The 26,687-nt window shown below is 35.6% G+C and overlaps 1 protein-coding gene across 2 annotated transcripts in view; it reads right to left on the reverse strand.

The window, feature by feature from the left end:
- Nucleotides 1–18,202: 18,202 nt before the first annotated feature.
- The window catches only part of LOC150106497 (uncharacterized), a 553,742-nt gene continuing 545,257 nt past the window's right edge, over nt 18,203–26,687 (reverse strand). For both annotated transcript variants that reach the window (XM_090393159.1, XM_090393158.1), the window contains 2 exons: nt 22,719–22,781; nt 18,203–18,696 (listed from right to left, as the gene is read on the reverse strand). In XM_090393159.1, coding sequence (XP_090249285.1) covers nt 22,734–22,781 — 48 coding nt within the window. In that variant the 3' untranslated portion in view covers nt 18,203–18,696; nt 22,719–22,733. The remainder of the gene's footprint in view (nt 18,697–22,718; nt 22,782–26,687) is intronic.

Raw genomic sequence — 26,687 nt, forward strand, 5'->3', positions numbered from 1 at the left:
TCAGTAAATGAATTTTCCAAATACAGTCAGTCCTCAATTTATGACAGGATTCTGCTTTGGCCATAGAGTTGTAAGTCAAAAATCACAGTACGAATCATAGGGTATGTTAAAAACATGCACATGCCTTAACGTTAGAATGTTTAGGTCTTTTGTTATGTTTTTAACACAGTATACAAATTATAACATAAAATAACTGTATGCTGTACCTGCACTTGTAATGAAATGAATGCACAGTGTTTACAGTCAACTGGAAATGAATGGAACAAGGATAAATCTTCAAAGCTGTTGCTTCGTTAACAGAATGACTCATAGGAAAAAGCAGGGCAGGCTAGTTCATCTACACATTTTTCAAATTCAGGAATTGTGACAAACTCTTCTGAGGATGGTTCACCAGATATGTAACTTGTGAAAGGTCTATGCTCATCTTCAAAGGATGGCATGACAGCAGGAGTGGGCATCTTTAAAAATTTGTACATTACACCAAACTTAGGTCTTGTACAGTTTGCCTTTTCTTTTCTGCATAAGTAAATCTAGCAAACAATTGCAGCTGACAGCATTGTCTACTTTGCTAAATCTTTCCATGTTGGGTTCCATTTCACTCAAACAACCAAATTGTCTTATTAGCAGAGGCACCTCTGTCAATTTTTTCACTATAAATGTTAACTGTTTTTAAGAAATAGCTTTTTCATGTTCTCCTGTTTTTCTCTCTTTTGCAAATTTCAATGCTTCCAGCTATTTAAGGTCATTTGTGAGCTCTTTTTGACAGCTTTACATGTTCTTTGTCAATCTCCAGCTGTAGCTAGCAGCACTGTGTTGTTACCTTGTCGAATCCTCTGATTCAACATGTATTTACAATGCAAGATATTGTTTTGCTTCCAAAAGTCTGATGGTTTTCTTACTTTCAACAGCAGCAATAGGCTAAGGAAAAGCACTTAAATGTGTTGAAGGTACCAATAACAGCATGGTTTATGAGATGCAGTAGTGATGTATTGGTTGAGCATGTTAATGGATAGCTGTTGTACGTATGAGTAAATGTAAGTCTCATTAGGTTGTAAGCTGAGGATGGACTATAATCAAATCCCTAATGAAAAACTGAAATATGACATTAATATATGTGCATTACTTATTGAAAAAAAGAAAGCAAAGATAGTTGCTTTTTTACTTTAACTTTCTTGCATAACGTAGAATGAAAATTTCACAGTATAATTTTTTCAATATGAGTTACATCTTAGAAACAGATCTTGTTCTTCTGACTCATCTTCATTCATAATTCTCATACTTAATATTTTGTTATTTTTACAACTATTTAGCCTGCTTTTGTTTAGGAGTGCCCCTTTTTTAATGTCATTGGCTATTTACTCAAGAATTCTTAGGGCATTGCAGATGTATTTTAGAGACAAATATATGTAGCATAATAGAAGAAAATTTGCACATACCTTTTCTTAGATGTTGTTGCCTGTCTTCTTACTGTGTTGAAAGGGTGTATCCCCCATGCCCTTTCAACACCATAACAGCAGAAGTATGCAGTTGAAAGGGTGGGGGGGGGCAATGTGGGAGAATTAATTTGAAGAAACCCAGGTTTTTTTATATAATACTAGGGGCCTACGGCGCCCAACTCCCCCCGTATTCCGGATTGGTAGGCCGGTTCTTCTTGAATTCTGATGACTTGAAAGGGGTTCCACCCGGGAACCTAAGTTCCAGACTGCTTGGCTGGTTCTCCTTGAATTGTGATGACTCGAAAGGGTCCCCCCCAACCGTGTTCCGGACTTGTAGGCCGGTCTCCCCTGAGTTTCAAATAACTTGAGAAAAACGTTACACAAAAAGATTTATCATTTTATATATATATATAGGGTAGATATACATGTGTTATTTTTGAGGGTGGGAAAAAGATGAAAAAAGGGGGCTGACAGGATGTGGGTCGTTGTCTGTTAATATTTTGTGTATTTTCAAACTATTATCCAAATTAAACATCTCAACAATTGCTTCTTTATCTAAAATTTCAGTACCTTTAATCTATTGTAATTTGTTTATGATAAGACTAATTTTACCCTGCCACTATGCAGCAAACATGTTACCTTAAATAGGAACCAAGGATTTATACTTCATAACACATAACATTTTTGACAGGTCTTATGCCAGCAGTCACATACAGAGTTTGCACAACAATGTACAGACCTCACATGATGTGCCTAATAATTCATGTGATTAAACTGTCAATCCAGTTCTTTCAACTTATACAAATAATGGCTTAGAAACAATCAAGTTTTTTTGTGTTAAATATCTTCCTGAAGATGCTGTCAGCCATAAAGACAGTGAATCATGTCAGATTATCATTCAGTTTTAATCAATAAAAGTTAACAGGCAGTTAATAACTAGGGTCTGTTAGACATGAGAGGAAAAAACTCATACATTTTATCAGTGGTACAGAAATATATAAATGATTAAATAATATTGCCATTTATTATTCTTTACTGATACTTAATTGTTTTCACACATTTTCATTGCTAATGCAAATCTTGAATCATTCTTTTATGAAAAAAGTAAGTTTTTTCTGTGCCATATACAAATGCTAAAGACAAAAAAATATCTAATCATTAGTTGATTTATGGAATTCAGATTGGTTCCTAAACATTGTTGGAGATGTGGTGCTAGTGATGGTGGCAACTGACAAAACAGTCAAAAAAAAAAAAAAAAAAAACCTTTGTTACATTTTTAGAATCACTCTATAAAGAAATTATAGAGTGATTACAGATCACTCTATAATTTCAGATTTTTACAATTACAGATTAATTTTTCATTAAGTAAATTACAGATTTTTTTTTCATTTTTTTTTGCAAACTGTATAGTTTGCAAAAAAAATGAAAAAACAAAAATCTGTAATAATTTTTTCTCAACTTCCTGTATATTCCATCACTGAGTATGAAATAAGCTAGTTATCACTGTCTGCTTGTGCATCTGCATTAGGTTACAGTCATCAGTTGGTTACTTTGTGGTACACCTGAGTACTTGCTAAAGATAAAATAGTATGCTTGGGTATCCATCCAATCCTGTGTAAATAAAATTGATCATTAAACAAACTTTATTTGTCAACCACATATTTTCACTTTTGTGATTGGCTGAGTACATTTTTCAAGCCCTGCACATACTATTCATCATTTATTCCATCATTTTGAACTTCGTTGTTTTTTCTATGAATAGTATTTTCTTAAATAATTTTTATATTGTTATTATTTTGACCAATTTCTTGGCATTAAACTTTGGTAAATTGCATCCAGCACAGTAAAATATTTTTCTAAAATGCCAACAAATTACGTTCCTTGACTAATTTAAATAAGTTTCTTTTGTAAATTATTTTAAAACTTTGAATGACTTCTTGATCCACTGGCTGGATCAAGCCTATTTACATTGGTGACATATATTTAACAAAGGTGTTACTATCTTCAGATTTTAAAATTTCCTTGCTTAGGAACTAGAAGTATCTCCCAAAAATAAAACAGCTTTTTGTGGCAAATTAAATGTTAGAAAATGCTGATCATACTGATGGAATAAATTTTCTTGTAAATCAGTGGGTAAAAATTCTCACTGAATACAACTTAATTTATGATAGTAATGAACAGATAAATTAGAAACATCAATTATTAGAAATGCTTTTTTGCAGGTTCCAGTTACACAAGATTTCAAAGAAAAGCATCTTCAGCATTGCCACAACATAATACTGCCAATCTTTGTTTAGGAACTTTTTAACCAGATGCTTTGTTTCATTAGCTAATGTATTTGGCAAAAATTTTGAATAAAGGTCTGTTTCATTCATTGTTAAATTTGTCAGCAGCAGGTAAACAAGTACTTAATTTCAGACCTTGAATGTCAGTTTTTCTAACACCACATTAATTTAAACAAAGTTGGCCAACCAGAAGCAGCTTCAGAATCCATTCCTAATTTCAGTTTATTAAAACAAACAATTTTTTTTTAGCTTGCACTGTGCAAATTGTTCCAGACACAGGAATCCTCTGTGCTCTTTCTTAATTAAACCACAAACTGTTGGTTTGACAGGGTTATATGTTCTGAAGTTTTCCTTGTTTCATTTTGACATACATGAGAAACACTGGCAAATCTGATCATTTTAGCCTTATTTTATAGTGAATCACAAACACTTGATTTGCTGACATCTCTCATTAAAGTTGGCATTACAGAGTATCCTTTTCATATTTGTTTACTAGTTCAAGCTTTTGACTTGTGAGAACAGCTTTTTTTGGGGGGAGGGGAAGCTGCATTTCTGGCAACCTCAACAACCACTGTCAACCTGAGCTGCCCAACTACTACATTATGCAGTTCCTTCTGCCACAAGGGCACCACTTGTTCATTTATTAGAACTGGCATCCTATGTCAAAGATTGCAAAACTTCAAATCCTCCCTGTTTGATCTGCTTTGGCTCAAAATTTTCTTTATCAAACCAACCTGTCACTTTTATTCGCTGTCTCTATTGTTCCCCAATTGGGCACTACAAGGTTTGTCAAGTGAAAAGGAGGAATGAAGATAATATTACTATTATCTATGAAGCTATAGATAGGATTTGAATGCATTGATATGCAGGGGACAAAGAGTGAGTGAGAGTACAGAACCCTCTGGTACTCCAGCATTGGTGGGGAAATGTGAGGAGAGGAGAACCATCCGTCATGACTCATAGTGAGCAACCAGTAAGAAATTGGTGATCCAGTTAGTGGAATGTAGACACAGACCATAGAACGGCAGTTTTTATAAGTAGCTCTCTGTGAAGAGGCAGTGCCAAACCTGATCAAATCCTTTTGAGATGTTGAGAGCAACTATGTGAGTTTCTCAAATTTTTCCATGGCTTGAGTCCAGAGGTGGGTGGTTGAAGGCTAGAAGACCAGCTGTGGGTCAAGAGTGGTGGAATCGATATTGCTAATCGTTAGGTAGTTGGTGGATCTCTAGGTGCAGAAGTTGGCTATTGATGACCTTCTTCATAGCTTTAGAGGGAGAACAGAAGTGAGAGTATTTGGACAGTAGTTTGTTGGCTGACTTTTGTCTTTGTTCTATGGAATGGGCTGGTTTCCATGCTGTAGGGTAAATGCCAGTTGAATAGGATAGATGGAAGAGGCAATACAGGGTAAGTGTTAATTTTGGAGCAAAAGTTTCTAACACAATAGGTGGAATACTGTCAGGATCAGATGCCTTGTTTGTGCTCAGGTTATTAAGGGTTCTTAGGATTTCTTTGAATCCTCCCTGTTTAATCTGCTTTGGCTCAAAATTTTGTTACCAAACCAACTTGTCAATTTCATTTGCCATTTCTATTGCTCCCCAAACTTTGATAACCACTCTGAACTCTCTCTCTAAAGCTTGATTTAAATACTCCAATAGTGAGGTTATCCTTCTTGAAGACTTCGTCCGCAACTCCAATTGGCTTCCCAAGCTATTTGCCATTAGAAATGATCTATCACAGGTCATCAGAATACCTAACAATACCCTCCAACCTGCTAACATGTTCAATCTCTTCTTAACAAGTTCCCCTTCCAATGGTAGTGAATGTTAGTTTTCCTCTTGCTAACTCAGACCACAACCTTCACCCAATTTCCCAGTCTCGTGTCCTTTGTCACTACAATAATGCCTAGTGGGAGGAGCTCTGTAATCTCTACTCCTCCTTACCATGGTGCAACTACTGCTTCAGTTCTCCTGATCCAAACACCTGCTCAGATTGAATAGCAGAAATCTTCCTTATAGGAATAAAGGCATTCATCTCTCATTCCACCCATAATCTTTGGCCACAATCCAAACCTTACAAAAAAAAAACAGTACAAGAGAGAAAAAAATCAAGTGGTTTAGGACCAGACTCCATTTTCTCACTGCCCATATCACAACTCATGACAGCTATAAAAACATTAAGTCTAAATCAGGCTTTGAAAGAATCAAAAGCTACAAACTTACATTCTGTTCCCTTGTCAAGGCCATTGGGTGCAACTTTTGTCCATCTGTTTCTTCCATGTTCACATCAAGATGATACCATAGCTGCCTCACTCAAAGATAAGGCTGAATTACTATATCACTATTCTCTTCCAATTACTGCGCTGATGACCAGGGGAAAGCCCCACCCACACAAACACACCTTACCAAGAACTGCTCACTCACTGTCACCTATAGTCTTCCACCAGAAAGAAATCACAATAACCTGAACATAAGGCATTTGATCCTGATGGTATTCCACCTATTGTGTTAAAAAATTGTATCCCAGAACTAACACGTATCCTATTCAAAACTAGCATCTACTGTACAACATGGAAACAAGCCCACATCCAGCCCATTCTATAGAAAGGAGACAAGCCAGCCAGCAAACTACCATCCAATTGCTCTCACTTATGTTCTCTTTAAAACTATGAAGGTCATCAACAGCCAACTTTTGCACCACATGGAGACCCAACAACTAGCAATATCTACTCAAGCCATGGAAAAATTTAGAGAAAATCACAGTTGCCCTTGACATCTCAAAAGTATTTGACTGGGGTTTGATATTGCCTCTTCGTAGGGAGCTACTTAAAAAAACTGCTGTTCTATGATCTGTGTCTACCTTCCACTCTCTAACTGTATTACCAATTACTCACCGAGTCATGGTGGATGGTCTCCTTTCCTCATGTTTTCACCCCAATGCTGGAGTGCCACAGCATTCTGTACTCTCACTCACTCACTCCTGTATAGAAATGTATTCAAATCCTGTCCATAGCTTCACAGATAATACACTCTGTTCCTCCTTTTCATTTGACAAACCTTGTAGAGCCCAACTGGGGAGCAATAGAGACAGCAGATGAAAATGACAGGTTGGTTTGGGTAAAGAAATTTTGAGCCAAAGCAGATTCTGAGTGGCAGCAGGATTTGGCACCAACTGATGTGCCTTGGACTAACCAGCAAGCAGTCTATGGAACTGTTTTACCGCTGTACTTTTGAGTGGGCGGTTGGGTATGTAATTCCTACAGGGTGATTGATATATCATTGAGGCAAGGGGGGGGGGTCATCACTCACTACATGTAGGAAGAGAGGTAGGGACAGAAACAGGAACCCTTGCTCTAACAATCAAACATGACTGGAAGCCACTTGAGGTCTCCAATAAGCAAGGTGTGCTAATTTCATCTTGCAATGACAGGCATTTAATGAAGGTCTAGATGGCATATCCTCCAACTAGGAAAGGTATACATTTTCAGCAGCATTATTTGTCAGGTACCCAGAGTGTCATTTTGTGGAAACAGGCTATACCACCAGAAAGTAGGGATGACTTGACTGTGAGAGAGGCTATGTATTGCATAGCCCTTTAATAGCTTACTCTAAACTTTTGTAAATTCATTTTCTGTTAACACATCTACTTCTAACTAGTCATGCCATAAAAACACCATATAGAGAAAATAATAAATGCATATACTTTACATTTATTTCTGTTATAACAGATCAGTGAAAATTGAAGCATTTATTTATTGACTGTATATTGCAATTACGCACTGTATATATATTGCAAGAAGTTATTCTTTTCAATTAATTTTATCTTAATGTAAGTAAACAAAATTTCATGTTCAGTACATATCACTTGATTTGCATAATGAAGTTTTTTATAGCAATATTTACTATAGTGAGAGTTTACTGTATATGCAGTCAGTTATATGCATACACATAAATTCTGTTTTTTTTTAAAATGCCACACAACAGGAGGCAAAACTCATTCTCCAATTTTATATTTCATTTATTATTATAATTCCAACATCATCATCTTCCTTTCCAGTAATAGGCTTATTACTGAGTTGTAATATTCTTTCATTCCAGTATTTATAGTTACTGATGTTGTCTTTAATGGATTTGTGAATCATGATTGATACTCCTGCTTTTGATCTCTGTCCTCTTGTACTCCACTATAGATATGTATGTAGTTATCAGTTCCTTTGGTTCCCTGATTTTTCTTTGTTTCAGTCAATACTGCAATTTTGATTTTCTTTTGATATAGAATTTCATCTATGTGGTTTTCTTTGTGAGATAAACTTCTTATATTCCAGGTAGCAAAATGAGTGATAATCTTTTTCCATTCAGTACCTTTAGCTAATCTAGGATCATTTCCATTTTGAGTAGTTCTTGAATTCTTTCTTTGAGACTTGAAAGTAATTAGAATACTTGTGAATTGGTTACTAGTCAAAGCACAAGGTGTCCCCTAGTGGTGGGGCTGCCACCCTCAAGGTTGTAGCCCCCACCACTAGGGACACCTTGTGCTTTCTTATAGTAGTTAGTGAAAAATATAGTTTCAGAGGAAAGAGTCACCCCCCCCCCCTCGCTCTCAAATTGCTCTAATAGCACTTGGGGGGGGGGGGTGAGTAAGAAGTAAAAGAGAGTAGAGGAAAGAAGAGTGGAAGACCAATCTACAGTTATAATATTTACCAAGTGTGTATTGTAGGAAATAAGATCAGGAATAGCTTGGATATCTTGGGTTTGCCATGACGTACTCACTGGTGTGAGCCCCCGAGAATAATTTCAAGATACTGAAAATAATTCAGAATCATAATATGCATCTAGTCACTTCTTGTCAGCAATGGTGATATGAGTAGCTGGTTAATTAAAACTTCAGTAATCTTTAAAGTATTTGAGATCTTTTACCTCCTCCAGTTCAATCATTAAATTTAGCATTCCAACAGTAATAATTTCAGTGTGCATCACTGATAAAGCATTCTTAAATTAAATCAGCGAAATATTGAGAATGCTTATAAATCCAAGATATTCTTGCTTGTTATTATTGTTTAGCTGCCATGATTAGAAATCTGATAATGTGGTAACCAAATCTGAAGATACTTAAAACATAACTTTATATACCTATTCTGTGCCAAAACAAACTGCTTCTTTCACATAGCTTAACATTAATTTCACTTATCAGATGAGCATATACAAAACTTTAAGAATGAATTTTAAAGCAACTAGGAGGACATTTTTACATTTCAGTACATAAAAATGTGGAAGAGAAAAAAAAAATATGCAACTATTGAATATTTTATTTAATGATTAATGATTTATTTCTATTAGTAATTGTAGATCTAAAAAAAAATAATTCAAAACACTTTGAAAAAAGAACTAATAAAGATGTATTTTTTCTCCTTCTTCTCTTCCTCCCAGGCTTAAGTGGTTGTACTAACTTGTTTTTATGCTATTTCATATATATATATATACACACACACATATATATTGTTGGCCGAGCAGTTAGCGTATCCGCTCTCCAGCTAAAAAGCTGTGGGTTCGAATCCTGCCGTGGGCATGGATGTCTGTGGAAATAGTGGTGGTAGTTGACGAAGTTGCAGTTAGTTGTAGTGGGGACAGATGTAGAGTAGGTGTCCTCCCTCGATGAGTCCTTGGACTCCCTGGAGGTGTCACATAATAATAATAATATTCGTTAATCATTAGATTTGTATTCTTGGAATGAAATTATCCATGTAGTCATAAAGGGTTGTTTTGACTAAATATCTCACTTTCTGTATCTGGTTCCCCCCCCCCCCCCCCATTTTTATTTTGTTTATTTTATCCAGAAATCATAACCACATTCTTCCCAATGAATGAAATAAATAAGTTCTAAGCATCAAAATCTTAAGCTGTATTATACTAATGTGCATATTTCCAGTACACTTAACATGAAAGTTCATGCCAGAACATGAGACATTTTGGGATGGATTGCTCATTTCAGAATGATCCCAAAAATAACAAACTCAATACTCAAATATATCTTTAGTTTCTATACTATATATAACATTTCTAGTGTATGCTATTTTAATTGGACAATGTTGCTATGTGTAGAACTAAGAAAAGAAGGCCTGTAATCATTTAGTCTCTTGTGACATCAGTAGCATCCTGGAATAAGAGAAACAATGCTTACCTTGAAACAAATTGCTATCTCAGTCTCACTTGAATATGGGTGTGAGGGGATACTTATAGAATGCTTTATGCATGATTGCACCAACCCGGCTTTGCAGTTCAGTGGTAGAAGCATAATGATTTAGAGCTGTTTTTCCTTGGAATGAAATTATTTTCTATATGGACTTTGAACCCTGTTGTAATGTCTAGAAGTATTAACATTGACAAACATACAAGACTTCTGCAAAAGACAATGCTTTCTATATTGTGACAGTTTTACAGAATAGACAATTTCTTTCAACTGAACACTGCACCATGCCATACTGCAAGTGCTATTGTAACAGTGTGGCAAGACTGCATGCAATCCTTATCCCAACTAGAAAACTTTTGGAATGAATTAGAATCAGATGCAGATCAGGCTAATGTTGTCCAACCACTATTCATGGACTGGTAGTCACTTCAAGGGATTCATATCATTGTGTGTGATCGGGTGCACAGTTAGGATTCTCTGAAATACAGCGCTGTTTCAATACTTACTTGGAATGGCACTATATTTCAGTGCAGTGTATCTTGGTAATGTCCATGTTATTCCATCTTGTGAGAAAAGGAATTAATGGTGTGTGTGACACCCTCCTGTTCTCAGTTTTGTAGATATGGGTACATTGTCAATTTCTGTACATATACACATTATATGGGTGACACGTAACCAGAAGTTTCTGTTCTGCTTTGTCTATTCATATTTGAACCTGTGTCTGAAAAAGGAATCGCCAATTCCTTGATAGTTTGGATATGTAGGTTAATGAAGAAGAGCCAAATATACTTTGGAAATTTTTCTTAAAAAAAAAAAAAAAAATCTGTACTTCATGCTATTCACTATGGCATGATGAGGTATAGTAATTAGGTACTCTTACAGCATGTTCATAATCATAATCTTTATTTTCTATAATTCTCTAATTTGGTGTATTCCTTAATTTCATAGAAAATTAAGTTTTAAAGTCATAACTTGGTAGTAGTATCCTGCTTATTTATTTTTTTAACTAGCCATTTTTCATTAACAGTAACTATGCTTTGTCATAGTCATTATTTCTGCTATGCGAGAATTTTTTGTTTAGTAATTTCATCAATAGATTTTATAATTTTTTTTATAAAGTTAAAATAAATAATCTAATACCTTTTATTCCCCAAAGGGGGTAAAAGGGAATAGGCAGAGAGCTCTTTTAGCCCAAACTTACAAACTTTTGGAAATTGGTTAGCAGCCAGCCTCCACCCTTAACCATGATCAGTTGCTGAGTTCATGCCTATTTGATAATTGTCAAGGCACAGAGGAAGAGTGTGGAAGATAACTACTGCCATCATCATGGAATCCTAATCACTACTGCTCATACTGTTTTTTGAAATGAACAATTTTTGCAATTGATTTTTTGGAGATGTGAGGGTTAAAAACTCCATATTCAAAGAGGGGGGGAAAAAACTACTTGCCTGTGCCAAAGATTGATACTTTGGAATCACTAGGGAAAAAAAGTTTCTCTATATGGAAACTAGAATCGAATCAATAATGATGTTCCTTCTCATGGTCTAGGATTGTGGTACCAGAAACATTGTCATAAAGCTGTATAGGCCCATGTATTTTTTTAGAATTTATAGAATTTCGAGAATCTGATGATCAGTTCTTTATCAAAAATGAAGACCTGATCACTAACGTTGAGTGGTTAGGAATTTTTGTGAATACACTGACTGATAGGATGTTAATTTGAAGCCTTTGACACATGTGAGCCGCTCACTTGCCAAATCGATTAACTCCATAAAACAAAAAGTGATAAAATAATATACATTATTTTTTAAAATTTCTTTTAAAATATAAATTCTAATAAACATTGTAGAATGTATTATTGCAGATGTAGCTTTTATTTAATGACATAAAATGTATAAGATAGAATATCCTTGGAATAATCGTTATTATTATTACAATTTTTGCGTGACTAAAGGAGTTAATCGATTTGGCAAGTGAAAAAAAGTAATAACATCAAATTCAGTCTTCAAATTATATTTTTTATTACAGAATAACTGTACTGTTACAATTATTATTATTAGTTTAAATTGATTCATCAGCAACATAAGTGATGTCTTCTTCGTTAGCTGTATTTGAGGGCCCATCATATCGATTTGTTCTTAAGTTTTTATAATAATCATGTTTAATAGAAGGAATTAATTTCAACAGGTCCATCATATCTTATCACAGTTCTATCTGTAGGATATAACAAAGGCTGGTCTACCTGCTACAGATGTTCTTATATTAATGGCATGAAATTCTGAATCTTCGTTAAAGTCATATTTGAATTATATGACGTGGGGTTTCGACCTTTCTAATTTCATCCAGTGCATTTTAAGCCAATTTACTGGTAACCCTGTAACTGTTACTTTTCTAAAGAATTTAAGAAAAAATCCTGATGAGTCATTTGAAACACATTAAATGATGCTTTCTTTTTACTGGTTTTGATTATATTGTACCAATCATCTGGTGAAAAAATGTTTTGAATTTTTTTCACATGCGACTCGATAATGGCAAAATTTGAATCATTAGGCAAATAACTATGTCCACTTACCAAAAATTTCATTCAATTGACTCAGCTCTTATTTCTGTACTTTGAACTAATTTCAATAAATTTAAGACAGTTTTGATATTTCTATTTTGTCTGGTACACAAATCTGAATAGGTTATTATTTTTTCATAATTTTTAGCATAAGTCTTTATATACTTTATTAGGCATGATGAAATTTCCTGAGACCCGCGAGATCCTTCAATTTCTGGCCAAACGAACATGTGGCTTATATTTTTATTAAAATCGTGGCAACCGAAATTATAAACATAAATTTCGCTTATAATAAGCTATTGATGTAGTTAGTTTAGGAAAGGCTAAAGCTTTTTCTAAGTCGAAGGAAAATACAAAAATTTCTTCGGATGCTGCCATTCCATCTGCAGCCATATGACTACGAGCCTGTTCAGCCTCTTGGAAGTGTCCTTTTCAAGTTTTGCTATCCGAAGACTGAATTTTTATTTGCAAAGAATCATAAGTGTAAATTAAAATTAAATTAAACTGGTGAAAGTGTAAATTAAATTTAATAATTATAAAATATTAATACCTTGTAGTAATATTTTTTTTTCACCAGTACTATATCTTCTATCTTCATCTTCACATAGCACGATGTACAGTTTGTACATTTTCTTAATATTTAGGTCTGGATTTAAATATTTTCGTCTTGGATTGTGAACTCTTGTGTAGTGACTAGTGTAGGTGGGAAACGAGTCTATATGTTTTATAACGTGTGTCATCGATTTTATTGCCTGGAACATGGCGACTATGACGATCAATCAAAGACGAAACTTGTTCTTTAGAACAACAGTCATATATTCGTCCGTCACTTATCTCATAAGTATCCTTAAAATATTTTTTGCAAACATAAATATCATTTTTTCAGCTATTTCGAAAATAATATGTGAAAGAATGTAATCTTGGCATTTTACTGTTATCCTTCGGGCGCCTTTTTATTTCGTTAACTTTAATACAACCTTTTAAAAAAAATTTTGCTTAAGTTGACTGTCTAAATTATAACATGCCTCCATGGCAGCTTCTCTTTCATCCGAAGTAATTTTTTCATTGCACTTCTGATGACATTGACATATTACATCTACAAAACTTCCAAACCTTTTATTCTTCTATGCCTTTGGACATTTTGAGCCCATTTATCAGGATTACAACTTTTTTTCCGCCAAATCGAATTATTTGTTGTAATGTTTTCACTGCTACAATCAGATGAAGAATCCGAAGAAATACATAAATGTTTTCTTGAGCCGAGCTTTCTGCTAATAAATTGTATTGAAGAACCATCAGATTCATCATTTTCCACATCCAAATAATTATTATTAGTCGCATCCATCTTGATATTATAACGGTATAATTTTTCTTTTTTTTAAAAACAAATGACACTAAAATTCACGAGTACTCACTTCTGCGGCAATAGACTAACTGATTTTACTTTTTATTATGACCTTTTTCTTGACTACTAGTATTAATAAATTAAAGAGCCAACGTTTCACTTACTGATATCTGTCAGCATTTTCAAAGGAATACACTGGTAAGCAATAGAAAGTAACAAAAACTAGGAAACTAAAAAACAATTCTAAAAATTATATCACGTTATCACTGTGCATGACACGATGATATAATACACGTGTTGCAAGCGCAACGTTTTATTTGTTGAGATATTTAATGTAATTTTCATGAAAGTTCATTTCTTTTTGGTTAAATGATCTGATGATTAGAGTTTTCCATATATCTGGTAAGATTAGGCCTTTATTCTTATTTAAGTTACCTGTTGAACGGGCAACTGTAGCAGCTTCCTTAATTGTTCTGGAATGGTAGTTGTCTTCTATGTAGGGCATATGACTCGTATCCCATTCAATATTATGGTTGGTAGAGGCAAAGTGTGAAAAAAGGCCTGATATATCCTGTCTGTTATTTCTTACATAGCTTATGTGTTTTTTCTTTCTTGTATCAAAACTTCTAGATGTCTGTCTGATGTAATTAATACCGCAAGAACAAGGTATGCTATAAACTCCAGAGTATTTGTAGAAAGGATGGCTATCTTTCGATGATCTTATAAATTTCTGAATGGTCTCAATAGGTTTAAAGGTTACTCTGATATTATATGGTTTTAGATGAAGAGCTAATTTTCTGGATATGGCACTAACAAATGGAATTGTTAGAGCTGATGTATTGGGTTTCATCTCGTTGTCTTTGTGGTATGTCACTAAAGAGAATCTTGTTGATGATTCTTGTAGGGTAGCCAACTGGCCTGTGGACTTAATCAAAAAACTAAAATCTATGCATCCGTTAACTCCAAGACTATATGGTGTTCCAAAAATCCATAAAGAAGGCACACCATTACGTCCAATAGTAGATGGTATTCATTCCCCTACTTACAGACTATCAAAATATCTAGCCAAAATGTTACAAGAACACATTCACAACACGGATTCTTATGTCAAGAACTCCCAATATTTCTTGGAGAAATTAAAAAACATCAGTTTCTCTGAAGATAATATTATGGTTAGCCTGGATGTCATCTCTGTTCACAAATATCCCAGTTTCAGAAGTCATCGACATCACAGAAAACTTGTTTCCACCCAACATCAAGTTGTTCAAGCATTGCTTAACTTCAAATTATTTTACATGCCAAAAAACCTACTACAAACATCTCACTGGATTAGCCATGGGTAGCCCTCTCTCTCCTTTTTGAAAATCTAGAAACTCAAATTTTATCCCAAATTACCCCAAAACCAACCACATGGTTTAGGTATGTTGACGACATCTTCATCATTTTGAATCACAAAAAAGAAGAATTAATAGATTATCTAAATAAATAATTGCTTCCACAACACCAAGTTAACAACATTGGAACTAGAAAAAGATAATAAACTTCCATTCCTAGACGTCCTTATTAAGAAACAAACTGACAATAGCATCAACCTGTCAGTATATAGAAAACCTACTGACACGGGATGCTACCTCCATTTCGACTCGTCTCACCCACATATCCAAGAAATTCAGCATTATCCATATGGTCAAAAAAAAAAGCTATACAGTGTACCACAGACCCTGGTGACCTACAGGAAGAATTAATGAAAATATCCAAAGATCTATCCCTAAATGGCTACCCTACAAGAATCATCAACAAGATTCTCTTTAGTGACATACCGCAAAGACGAGATGAAATCCAATACATCAGCTCTATAACAATTCCATTTGTTAGTGCCATATCCAGAAAATTAGCTCTTCTTCTAAAACCATATAATATCAGAGTAACCTTCAAACCTATTGAGACCATTCAGAAATTTATAAGATCACCGAAAGATAGCCATCCTTTCTACAAATACTCTGGAGTTTATAGCATACCTTGTTCTTGCGGTATTAATTACATCGGACAGACATCTAGAAGTTTTGATACAAGAAAGAAAGAACACATAGGCTATGTAAGGAATAACAGACAGGATATATCATGCCTTTCTTCACACTTTGCCTCTAGCAACCATAATATTGAATGGGATATGAGTCATATGCCCTACATAGAGGACAACTACCATTCCAGAACATTTAAAGAAGCTGCTACAGTCGCCCGTTCAACAGGTAACTTAAATAAGAATCAAGGCCTAATCTTACGAGATAAATGGAAAACTCTAATCAGATCATTTAACCAAAAAGAAATGAACTTTCATGAAAATTACATTAAATATCTCAACAAATAAAAGGTTGCGCTTGCGACATGCGTATTATATCATTGTATCACTCACAGTGATAACTTTATATAATTTTTAGAATTGTCTGTTAGTTTCCTAGTTTTTGTTATTTTCTATTGCTTACCAATGTATTCCTTTGAAAATGCTGACAGATATCAGTCAGTGAAACATTGGATATTAAACTAATATTTACTTGACTAACATAAAGAATTAAGTCTTTAATTTATTGATTTTACTTTTTTTTGTGATGAGACAGCACTAAACAATTTACTGTTATCATCAAGTACTTACCTCTGCATTTGAATTGCATTATTGTAACGATTTCCATTAGAGTATGGAGTTAATTAGATTGGCTTCTGAAATAATTTATTTATTATTCCATGGCCAACAAAAATTTTGTCATTTAATCCTTATTATTAGGGAAATTTATTATGAATATAAAAAGTTAGGAGTCAATCAAATGCTTTGACACTAAAATTTAAAAAAATTCAAAAAGTGGAGTTAATCGATTTGGCTTGTGAATGGCTCATATGTAACTATAGATAGCCCACCAGAAGATGAATTGATGCATCACATCAAATGTGAGAGCAGTATTCCAGAATTGGCTAGATTTTGTGTGCAGAGCATGTAAGTGGACAGGTGAAAAGTAATAGCAAAAAGAAAAAAAAAAGTTTTTTTGGAAGATAAAGATGCTATTGAGGTGATGTAATTATACCAGGAAAGGCTAGGAGTAAGAAGCAGTCCAAGAAGACAGATCTGGTCTTGACTGTTAAGTTGAGCATTATCAAAAGGTAAGGAGGGAAGAATTTTTTATTATTATTTCACATCCTCCAGGGAATCCAAGGATTCATCGAGGGAAGGCACCAGCTCTACAACTTCGTCTCCAATATTCAATCACCAACTACACTAACGCCATCTACCACTGGCCACCACTGGTATTTCCACAGACAATCACAAACATCCATGCCCACGGCAGGATTCGAACTCGCAGCCTTTTGTCTGGAGAGTGGGTACGCTATCCACTCGGCCAACCAGGCCAGTCTTTTATAAGGTCATTTTTGCAAACAAACAAAAAAAAAATGTTTTGAAAGTATTGAAGGTGTTTTTCTAGTATATCTAAAACTGTGTGTACATATTATTCAAATACTAAATCAGGATGTACTTTTAATTGAAAGGATCTTAAAAACTAGCCATCTAACACGTCATGGAAAAGTATGAAAAAATGATCAAGATAGGAGAAGGTTCTTATGGAGTTGTATTCAAGTGTAGAAATAGAGAGAATGGTCAGCTAGTTTCAACAGAAGATGATCCTTAAAAAAAAAAAAAAAAAATGTGCTTCGTGAAATACGCATGTTAAAGCATCCCAACCTGATGAATTTAAAAAGTTTTCTGCCGAAAGCACAAGCTTCGTTTAGTATTTGAATACTGCGATCACAGTTTTAGATGTTGTAGGATCGTGTGCAGATTGGTGTTTAGGACACTTATTTTAAATAATCATAAAGTTTGAAATGTTTGAGCACTACAAAGTTTTTCATATGAGTTGGATGAGTGAAGAATGCTGCCATTAGCAACAACTGTGAGCTTAAATAGGGTTTAAGGTCAGTGAGAGCAGGTGATTTATGTATATAAGAAGGTATATATATATATATATATATATATATTATAAATATCTATTCTATATATATATAAAAAGACAAGCTGAAATTTGAAACATTTTTATGTCACGTTTTTTGTCTCTTCATTGTTTTGAAACATCCAACGTGTTTGCCCTCATGAGACAAACAGTGGTGCGGATCCCCCCCCCCAGTATGTATATATTAACAGAAAAATTTGAAAATAACTCCTATTATTACATACAGTGAATGAAATGAAATTCATTTCATTCATTGTGTGTAATATCAATTCAATTGCTGAGAGGCTCTACAATGTTACCCTACAAAAGAATGCCATTTAGTAAAATATCACTGTGATTATGTATGTTTATTTAGTGAATTTGGAATGCATATATATATATATATAAAAATGGTATCCAAATAAAATAATAAAACTTTATTTTATACAGTATTACATTAAATTGAAAAAATACTAGTCTGTTATCCACATTTATTTACTACATATGAATTAAATAGGGAGTCATTTTAAAAACTTTCTGCTTGTTGTTCATCAGAAAAAGAAATATACAAAATAGATGATGTAGGACAGAGCCCAAATGAATGAATGGAATTCAGAAAAATATGCAATTGTGATTTTGACTAGTCGATAACGCTAGTATTGTTACTATATGCTGTTGAATAGTCAAAATATCATTGATGCAATGAGGCACTTTTGAGAACTGAAACTTTTTACAATAAAGTGCATAGCTATGGCTATTAAGATTTTCCTTATCATACAATGTATTTTTTTATTATACATCTTTGTCTTTTTTTTTTTTACAGTCACAAATGTACAACATTTCTACATACATTCTCTGTTTACTTTGCTCAGTTCATTGGGAACGTCGTTGCATTGGTTAATATCACGAGATAGTCCTAGAAAGAAATAGTTCCAATTTAGAATAAAATCCAGGAGTTTCTGATAAGCAAATTAAAATTTTAACTGTAAAAACAGATTTTCTTCCATGACAGAATTTCCATTACAGCTAATTAAGTATATAATATATAAGGGTTTGTTACAATTAGATCAACAAGACTAGATGCTGTAACTCAACACTTTCTTTCCAAAATTAATTTCCTGAAAGTGACAACAAAATTCTAAAGATCCATAATTATTATCTAGCAAGTGGAATAATCAAGTTGAAGTTAATTTTCATAAAGGTCATACAAGTTGGCTAGTAGTTTAGTAAATAAAGAAAATATGTTGTCAAAATATATTGGATTATTTGTAATAACTAACAGGAATGTAATTGAAGATCACCAATAAAGAAAATAACTATTTAGTAATTTAATAACTTTTTTTTTATAATAGCGATAGTTGAGTGTATAAAGAGAATGAATACAAAATAATACTTCTGGATTCTGGAAAGGTGTTGGACACTATCCAGTGGGGGATAGATGTGGAGCTGTTGATATAGATAACAAAGAAAGGAGACAAGCTGTGTGCCACAAGGTTCTGCACTTGGACTGTTGCTGTTTAATTTGTACATAAATGATATAGGAAATATTCAGTTGTTTGCTGATTATGCAAAACTGGAAGCGAACAAAGGAGTTGGTAGTGGTGTTAGGGACAAATGACAATTGGGAACAAGGAGAACGTAAGATTGAATATCAAAAGATTGTTGAGAAGGATAAAAGAGATAATATTGTGATAAGAAAGTTAGTCAGTTTGTTGTACAGGTATGACAGTGATGAGGCAGAGACCAAGAATTATGAGTGATATGTTAGCAGAAATGTGGCAAGAGAAAGAATGCGGTTTGTTAATGTGTGGAGTGAGTGTGAAGGAAGAATTGAACCACATAAGAGTGATGGACTGCATTTGAATGATTTTGATGTATTTGGAGAGACTACTGCTGAAAGGGACAGTAATGAGCGCAAAGAATGAATCTGAACAAGTAAGAAGTGACTTGAAAGAGCAGGATAGTAAGAAAGAGCAAATTGAAGTGTTTATGAATGAAAAAATGGGTAGCATGAATGTAGAAACAGAGAACAAGTGTGCACGACAAGAAGAGAAATGGGGAGACCCAGGGTGGACAGAGGAAAACAGTGTGAGAAAGGTTGAATGTGTGTATAGACAAAAAGGGAAGGTAGGGAAAACAGTTGGATTTGAAGGTTTTGGGATGAGTAAGGAGAAAGACAAATGGCTCGAGGAAAGTATAGAGATGTCACATGTAATAAGTGAGATATCAATGAAACTTGTGATAGATCCAGGAATGAGTTGCATTCATTGAGTTCATTTACCCAAAAATTGTTGGAAAAAGTGGAACATGGTTGGATGAGGATGACATCCTGACAGGAATAAAGATGGAAGGGTATGATGTACGAGGGTGGTCTGAAAAGTTCTCAACCTAACATTGTAAAAACGAATTTATAATTGCAAAATTATTTTTATTTTTCAACATAATCTCCCTTAAGACTAGTATGTTTATTCCAGTGATGCTCCAGCACCATTATCTTGTCCCTGTAATGGTTCTCAGTAAGATTTGTAAAATACCTCTGTACAGCTGTAATTACCTCTTGATTCGAAGAAAAATGCTGACCAGCAAGGAAGAGTTTTAGTTCTGGGAAGAGACAGAAGTCAGAGGGAGCCAAATCTGGGGAATAGGGTGGATGTTCCAACAATTCACAGTGCAGATCCCTTAATTTTCCCATTCCCAAAACACTTGTGGGCAGGTGCATTGTCCTGATGAAAGATGATTTTTTTCTTCTGCAAACCAGGTATTTTCTCACCAATTTTTTTGTCTAGTCTGGTTAAAAGATCGGAATAATATTCCCCGATTATTGTTTTACCATTTTCGAGATAATTAATAAAATGCCTTTAGCATCCCAAAACACTGATGCCATGATGACCTTTCCTACTGATGGAACCGACTTTCGATTCTTTGGCACTTGAACAACTAGCTTCTGTCCACTGTTTTGACTGCTGTTTGGATTCTGGTGTGTAATGGTGAATTGAAGTCTCATCCATAGTAACAAATCAACGCACAAAATCATATTTATCCATGTTAAAATGCTCCAAGCACTGTTCAGAGATTTTCATGTAAGTGCGTTTTTGATCTGCTTCCCCCCCCCCCCACCCCCCCCCCCCCCCACCCCCCCCCCCCCCCACCCCCCCCCCCCCCCACCCCCCCCCCCCCCCACCCCCCCCCCCCCCCACCCCCCCCCCCCCCCACCCCCCCCCCCCCCCACCCCCCCCCCCCCCCACCCCCCCCCCCCCCCACCCCCCCCCCCCCCCACCCCCCCCCCCCCCCACCCCCCCCCCCCCCCACCCCCCCCCCCCCCCACCCCCCCCCCCCCCCACCCCCCCCCCCCCCCACCCCCCCCCCCCCCCACCCCCCCCCCCCCCCACCCCCCCCCCCCCCCACCCCCCCCCCCCCCCACCCCCCCCCCCCCCCACCCCCCCCCCCCCCCACCCCCCCCCCCCCCCACCCCCCCCCCCCCCCACCCCCCCCCCCCCCCACCCCCCCCCCCCCCCACCCCCCCCCCCCCCCACCCCCCCCCCCCCCCACCCCCCCCCCCCCCCACCCCCCCCCCCCCCCACCCCCCCCCCCCCCCACCCCCCACCCTACATCCGAGACACCTCGGAAAAGATTACCAAAATCTTAAAAAAACATGACCTGACCTCCTATTACAAACCTTACAGAAAATTGGCATCCCTTATCCGCTCCACTAAAGACCAACCACTTCCCCTAGACCTACCTGGTGTTTACCAGGTCCCTTGCCGTTGTAAACTGTCTTACTTTGGCCAAACAGGCAGGACAGCGAATATCAGAATTTCAGAACACAAGGACTACATCCGTTTTCACAAATACAGTCATTCTGGGCTGGCGGACCATGCTCTGGATACATGCCACAGAATACGGTGGAAGAAAGCTACAGTGATACACCGTAGCAAATACAAATTTGAAAGACTCTTTATGGAATCAGCCTCAGCCCTAAGAAATTCTCCAAACCTCAACAAATTTGGTTGTATGCGACTGCTCCAAATTTGGGAGGCCTACATCTGCAGACCTTCAGCCCAATGGCCAAGAACATCTACTTAGCCCGCTAGAGGGCACCATCAGGACTGTTAAGAGAACAATAGCTTCATCTCTTCATTCCCAGCTTCTGTGTTGTAGTGCCTACTTGCATGTAACTTCCTTTAGAAAATGGCAATGTGATTACCGAAATATCGGAAAATATTTATTAAAGTTTAATTTAATTTATATCCTTAACTACGTTGTTCTATTCCTTAAGTGTTTTAATAATCCTTTCTTTTAGTGTTACATGACAATCAGCATTCATTTTAGAAATTATGGACTTTTCAACCGTGCTATAAGTAAAAATTTTAATTTCCTGACGTTTCCTTATCTTTGAAAATGCCTCAGTTACTGTTGGTGGTTTTTTTGCCTGCTGTGTTGTTATAATTAAGCCTTCTAAACTTTTACTAAGAAGACAGTTGACAAGCAGATCTGTAGATAATAGCATTCTGCCTGTGTCCATAATGAAATATTCTGCACTAAGCAGTACCAAACTACTAGCCTACTCTTTTATCAAATCATCTGGAAGGAATATGACATCAATTTTGCTTCTTATACCTCTCCCTAACTTGCATCAACAGCAAACATCTGAGCATCTTCCTTTGACCACTTGAAGTATTATTAACAAATTAGAAAAAAAATTAAAATCCATCCAAAATTACTTTCATTATCGGATTTCATATAGAATCTGATGCAAACCATATCATTTGCATGATCACAGTTTCAAATTTTAATATCTGACTTATTGCTAGGTGTTTTTGCATTGCCGATATTTCTTAAAAATTAAAGTAAGAGACATTTGGGCTTCAGTTATGTGAAAAACTGAAAAGTTAATTTTTTTCTACATTATACAGAGATTGAAGCATTTGAATTATTTACCACTGATGTATTTCTTCATTTTTTCTGGAATTTTTCTACCATTTCACTGGTTAGATCAGTCACCTATTGTGCAGGAAAGAAATTAAAATTAATTTATTTTTAAATTAAGTGATTAAAGCTTTTTAGTTTCATTCATTGTAATGTTTTAAATTACAGTTTTGAATTCATACAATTTTCAGTTCAAGTGTGCAAATAATTTTTAAAAAAATGTTCTTTTGTTAAAAAAAAGTTTAAGGAAACATAGCAATATAGGCAAACAAATTGCTTTTGAGATTCATTCACAGGTTATTACTGCATCCATGTCCTTACGAAAATGATTGGCTCCTTTACATTGTACTATGTTCAAAGCTATCAGCATTCCATGTGCACTCTAGTAACGACACCTGGAATAAAATCCCGATACTTTTTCCTGATAAATCATGTTTTTTAGCCTTGGGTATAATAAATATTTGTAAAAGTAAAGAATTTCTGCTAGGAGATGATTAATGGCTTCACAAATGTGGTCATCAATTAATTGTTTTTGGTATTAAAATGTGAAGGAACTGATATATATATATATATATATTTTATTATTAAGGAATAGCTTATTTCTTATTCTGGATGCAGTGCCAATTTGCAAATGGAAGAAGAATTAAAGAAAGATTTCTCATCTTTAATGGGAAGCTCTTAAGCATTTGGAATCAGTCAGCTCTTTATGAATGACATTTATGGTTTTGCAGCTGATCCCAGTGTGCATCAGGTTACATATCAGAAATTTTATGATGATTATATGTACATGAAAACATTCCATCAGTCATGCTTGTAGCATGTTGAGCACAGTTAAACCTGGAATGGATTTCCGTGGTGGGCTGGCAACCTATAGCACAGTCAAAAACCCTGATGGAACTGATATAGATGGTAGTGCCAATATTTCGGTGAAGTCCGGAGGGCCATACCCAAGAAGTCTTAGTATCATGCCTCCACGTGGATCCCCCCCCCGGAAACATGGTGCCATGGCAAAGTTGATACTAAGCAAAGAGCTGGCAGCAGAAAGCTATAAAATGCATCTCCCAAGACATTATATGTGGCAAGCGTGGGAGATTAAGCCACAACCCCTCCACTATAATGCCAAGAAGAAAGAAAGGCCGTAAAGCCCATGGCCAATCACTGGATGTGACTAAATTTCCCCAACTATATGACTACTCTGATCAAAACCATTTATGGAGACCAGAGAATGATGCAGTGGGGAAGCTTTCCCAAATAATATGCAAAACTGAAATAGCCCAAAGAATTCATAAATATAATAGTAATCATGTTGAAAATTTATTTATCACTAGGTTAGATTATAATAGATTTAGTTTAATCCTTTATCCCAGTGAGAGCAAACAAAGTTTGCGCCTGAAAATATCTTCAGGACTAAATATAGTGTTGTACTATCTTATCCAGTAAGTAGTGCAACACCAAGGCAACTCGTGGCAAAGGTGGAGCAAGCTACCAGGCACTTCTAACCCAGTATCTCCCATAATGCAAAACACATTTCCTATGTGGATATGTATACTGTTATGCATTAAAGGGATTGGCCATCTACCCAGACTAGTTTCGACCTTTATTGAGGTCTCTTCAGTGGGAGCCAGGCCCAGAGCTGGAGATACCAGGCAGAAGCAGTAGCAAGTCATCTGTGCCTATGGGAGTTGCCAAAAGGTTTATCACCTTTTTTAAAAATTACTCTGGATTTAGAGAAAGATGTTGAAAATTTATTTATCACTAGGTTAGACTATAATAGATTTAGTTTAATCCTTTATCCCAGTGAGAGCAAACAAAGTTTGTGCCTGAAAATATCTTCAGGACTAAATATAGTGTTGTACTATCTTATCCAGTATCCAGTAAGTAGTGCAACACCAAGGCAACTCGTGGCAAAGGTGGAGCAAGCTACCAGGCACTTCTAACCCAGTATCTCCCATAATGCAAAACACATTTCCTATGTGGATATGTATACTGTTGTGCATTAAAGGGATTGGCCATCTACCCAGACTAGTTTCGACCTTTATTGAGGTCTCTTCAGTGGGAGCCAGGCCCAGAGCTGGAGATACCAGGCAGAAGCAGTAGCAAGTCATCTGTGCCTATGGGAGTTGCCAAAAGGTTTATCACCTTTTTTAAAAATTACTCTGGATTTAGAGAAAGATGTTGAAAATTTATTTATCACTAGGTTAATCCTTTATCCCAGTGAGAGCAAACAAAGTTTGCGCCTGAAAATATCTTCAGGACTAAATATAGTGTTGTACTATCTTATCCAGTAAGTAGTGCAACACCAAGGCAACTCGTGGCAAAGGAATATCCACATACATATCCACATAGGAAATGTGTTTTGCATTATGGGAGATACTGGGTTAGAAGTGCCTGGTAGCTTGCTCCACCTTTGCCACGAGTTGCCTTGGTGTTGCACTACTTACTGGATAAGATAGTACAACACTATATTTAGTCCTGAAGATATTTTCAGGCGCAAACTTTGTTTGCTCTCACTGGGATAAAGGATTAAACTAAATCTATTATAGTCTAACCTAGTGATAAATAAATTTTCAACATCTTTCTCTAAATCCAGAGTAATTTTTAAAAAAGGTGATAAACCTTTTGGCAACTCCCATAGGCACAGATGACTTGCTACTGCTTCTGCCTGGTATCTCCAGCTCTGGGCCTGGCTCCCACTGAAGAGACCTCAATAAAGGTCGAAACTAGTCTGGGTAGATGGCCAATCCCTTTAATGCATAACAGTATACATATCCACATAGGAAATGTGTTTTGCATTATGGGAGATACTGGGTTAGAAGTGCCTGGTAGCTTGCTCCACCTTTGCCACGAGTTGCCTTGGTGTTGCACTACTTACTGGATAAGATAGTACAACACTATATTTAGTCCTGAAGATATTTTCAGGCGCAAACTTTGTTTGCTCTCACTGGGATAAAGGATTAAACTAAATCTATTATATAATAGTAATCAATACAATCCTGTTTTCCTCTATATATAGGAAAACATTTAATTGTTGAACACTTAAAGAAGAGGAAGACTTTACCATCTTACAGCAAGAACTAAAACATTAAATGGGACATCATAGGTTTAAGTGAAGTTTGCAGGCAGGATGAACATTTAATAAAACTAAAAAATGGAGACTACTTATACTATTATGGGAAAACCAAAGGACAATACAGAATGGGATTTCTAATTAAGAAAACACACACCTTATAGAAGAATTTAATTATACAGATGAAAGAATAATAGAAATTACACTTAAAATAAATTCTAAACTTAAAATCAGGATCATCCAAATATATTCTCCCACCTCATCCCACCCTGATGAGATAGAAGCATTTTATGACTCACAGCAGCACACTCTAGATAAAAGAAATAGCAATCAAAACTTTACTATAGTAATGGGCGATTTTAATGCCATTCACCAAATAGATACAATAGAACCATACATATATGGTACAAGCAGCAACTCAGGAATGGCTCTTACAGAATTCTCTATCAGTAACAAGCTTTATATTATAAATACATTTTTTAAGAAACCCTTCAAAAGAAAATAGACATGGAGAAATGGAGAAATAAAAAATGAAATAGATTATATACTGTGTAATAATAAAGAAATAGTTCAAGATACCTGAGTACTAAATCAAGTAAAAACAGGAAGTGACCACAGACTGGTCAGAGCCAAAATTAAAATAAACCCCAAATTGGGAAGAATAAAATGGCTAAACAACAAAAAATCAAAAAGTTTTCACTTAAAAAACCTATCTAAAACAAGAAGAAGGATTACGAAGAAAAACTCGATCAAAAACTAGACTTAATAAATATATTTGAAGAAGAAAACATAAATAAAATAAGCAAAAATAATGGAAGTAATAATCTCAGCAGCCAATGAATTCAAAAACAACAAAAAGACCATAAACTTTCAGAGGAAACCTTTCACCTAGTAAAAAAAGAAACGAAATATGA

Source organism: Typopeltis vanoorti, chromosome 5 (genome assembly GCF_054136105.1).
Source record: "Typopeltis vanoorti isolate ZY-2024b chromosome 5, IOZ_Tvanoo_1.0, whole genome shotgun sequence".
NCBI classification, from domain to species: domain Eukaryota; kingdom Metazoa; phylum Arthropoda; class Arachnida; order Uropygi; family Thelyphonidae; genus Typopeltis; species Typopeltis vanoorti.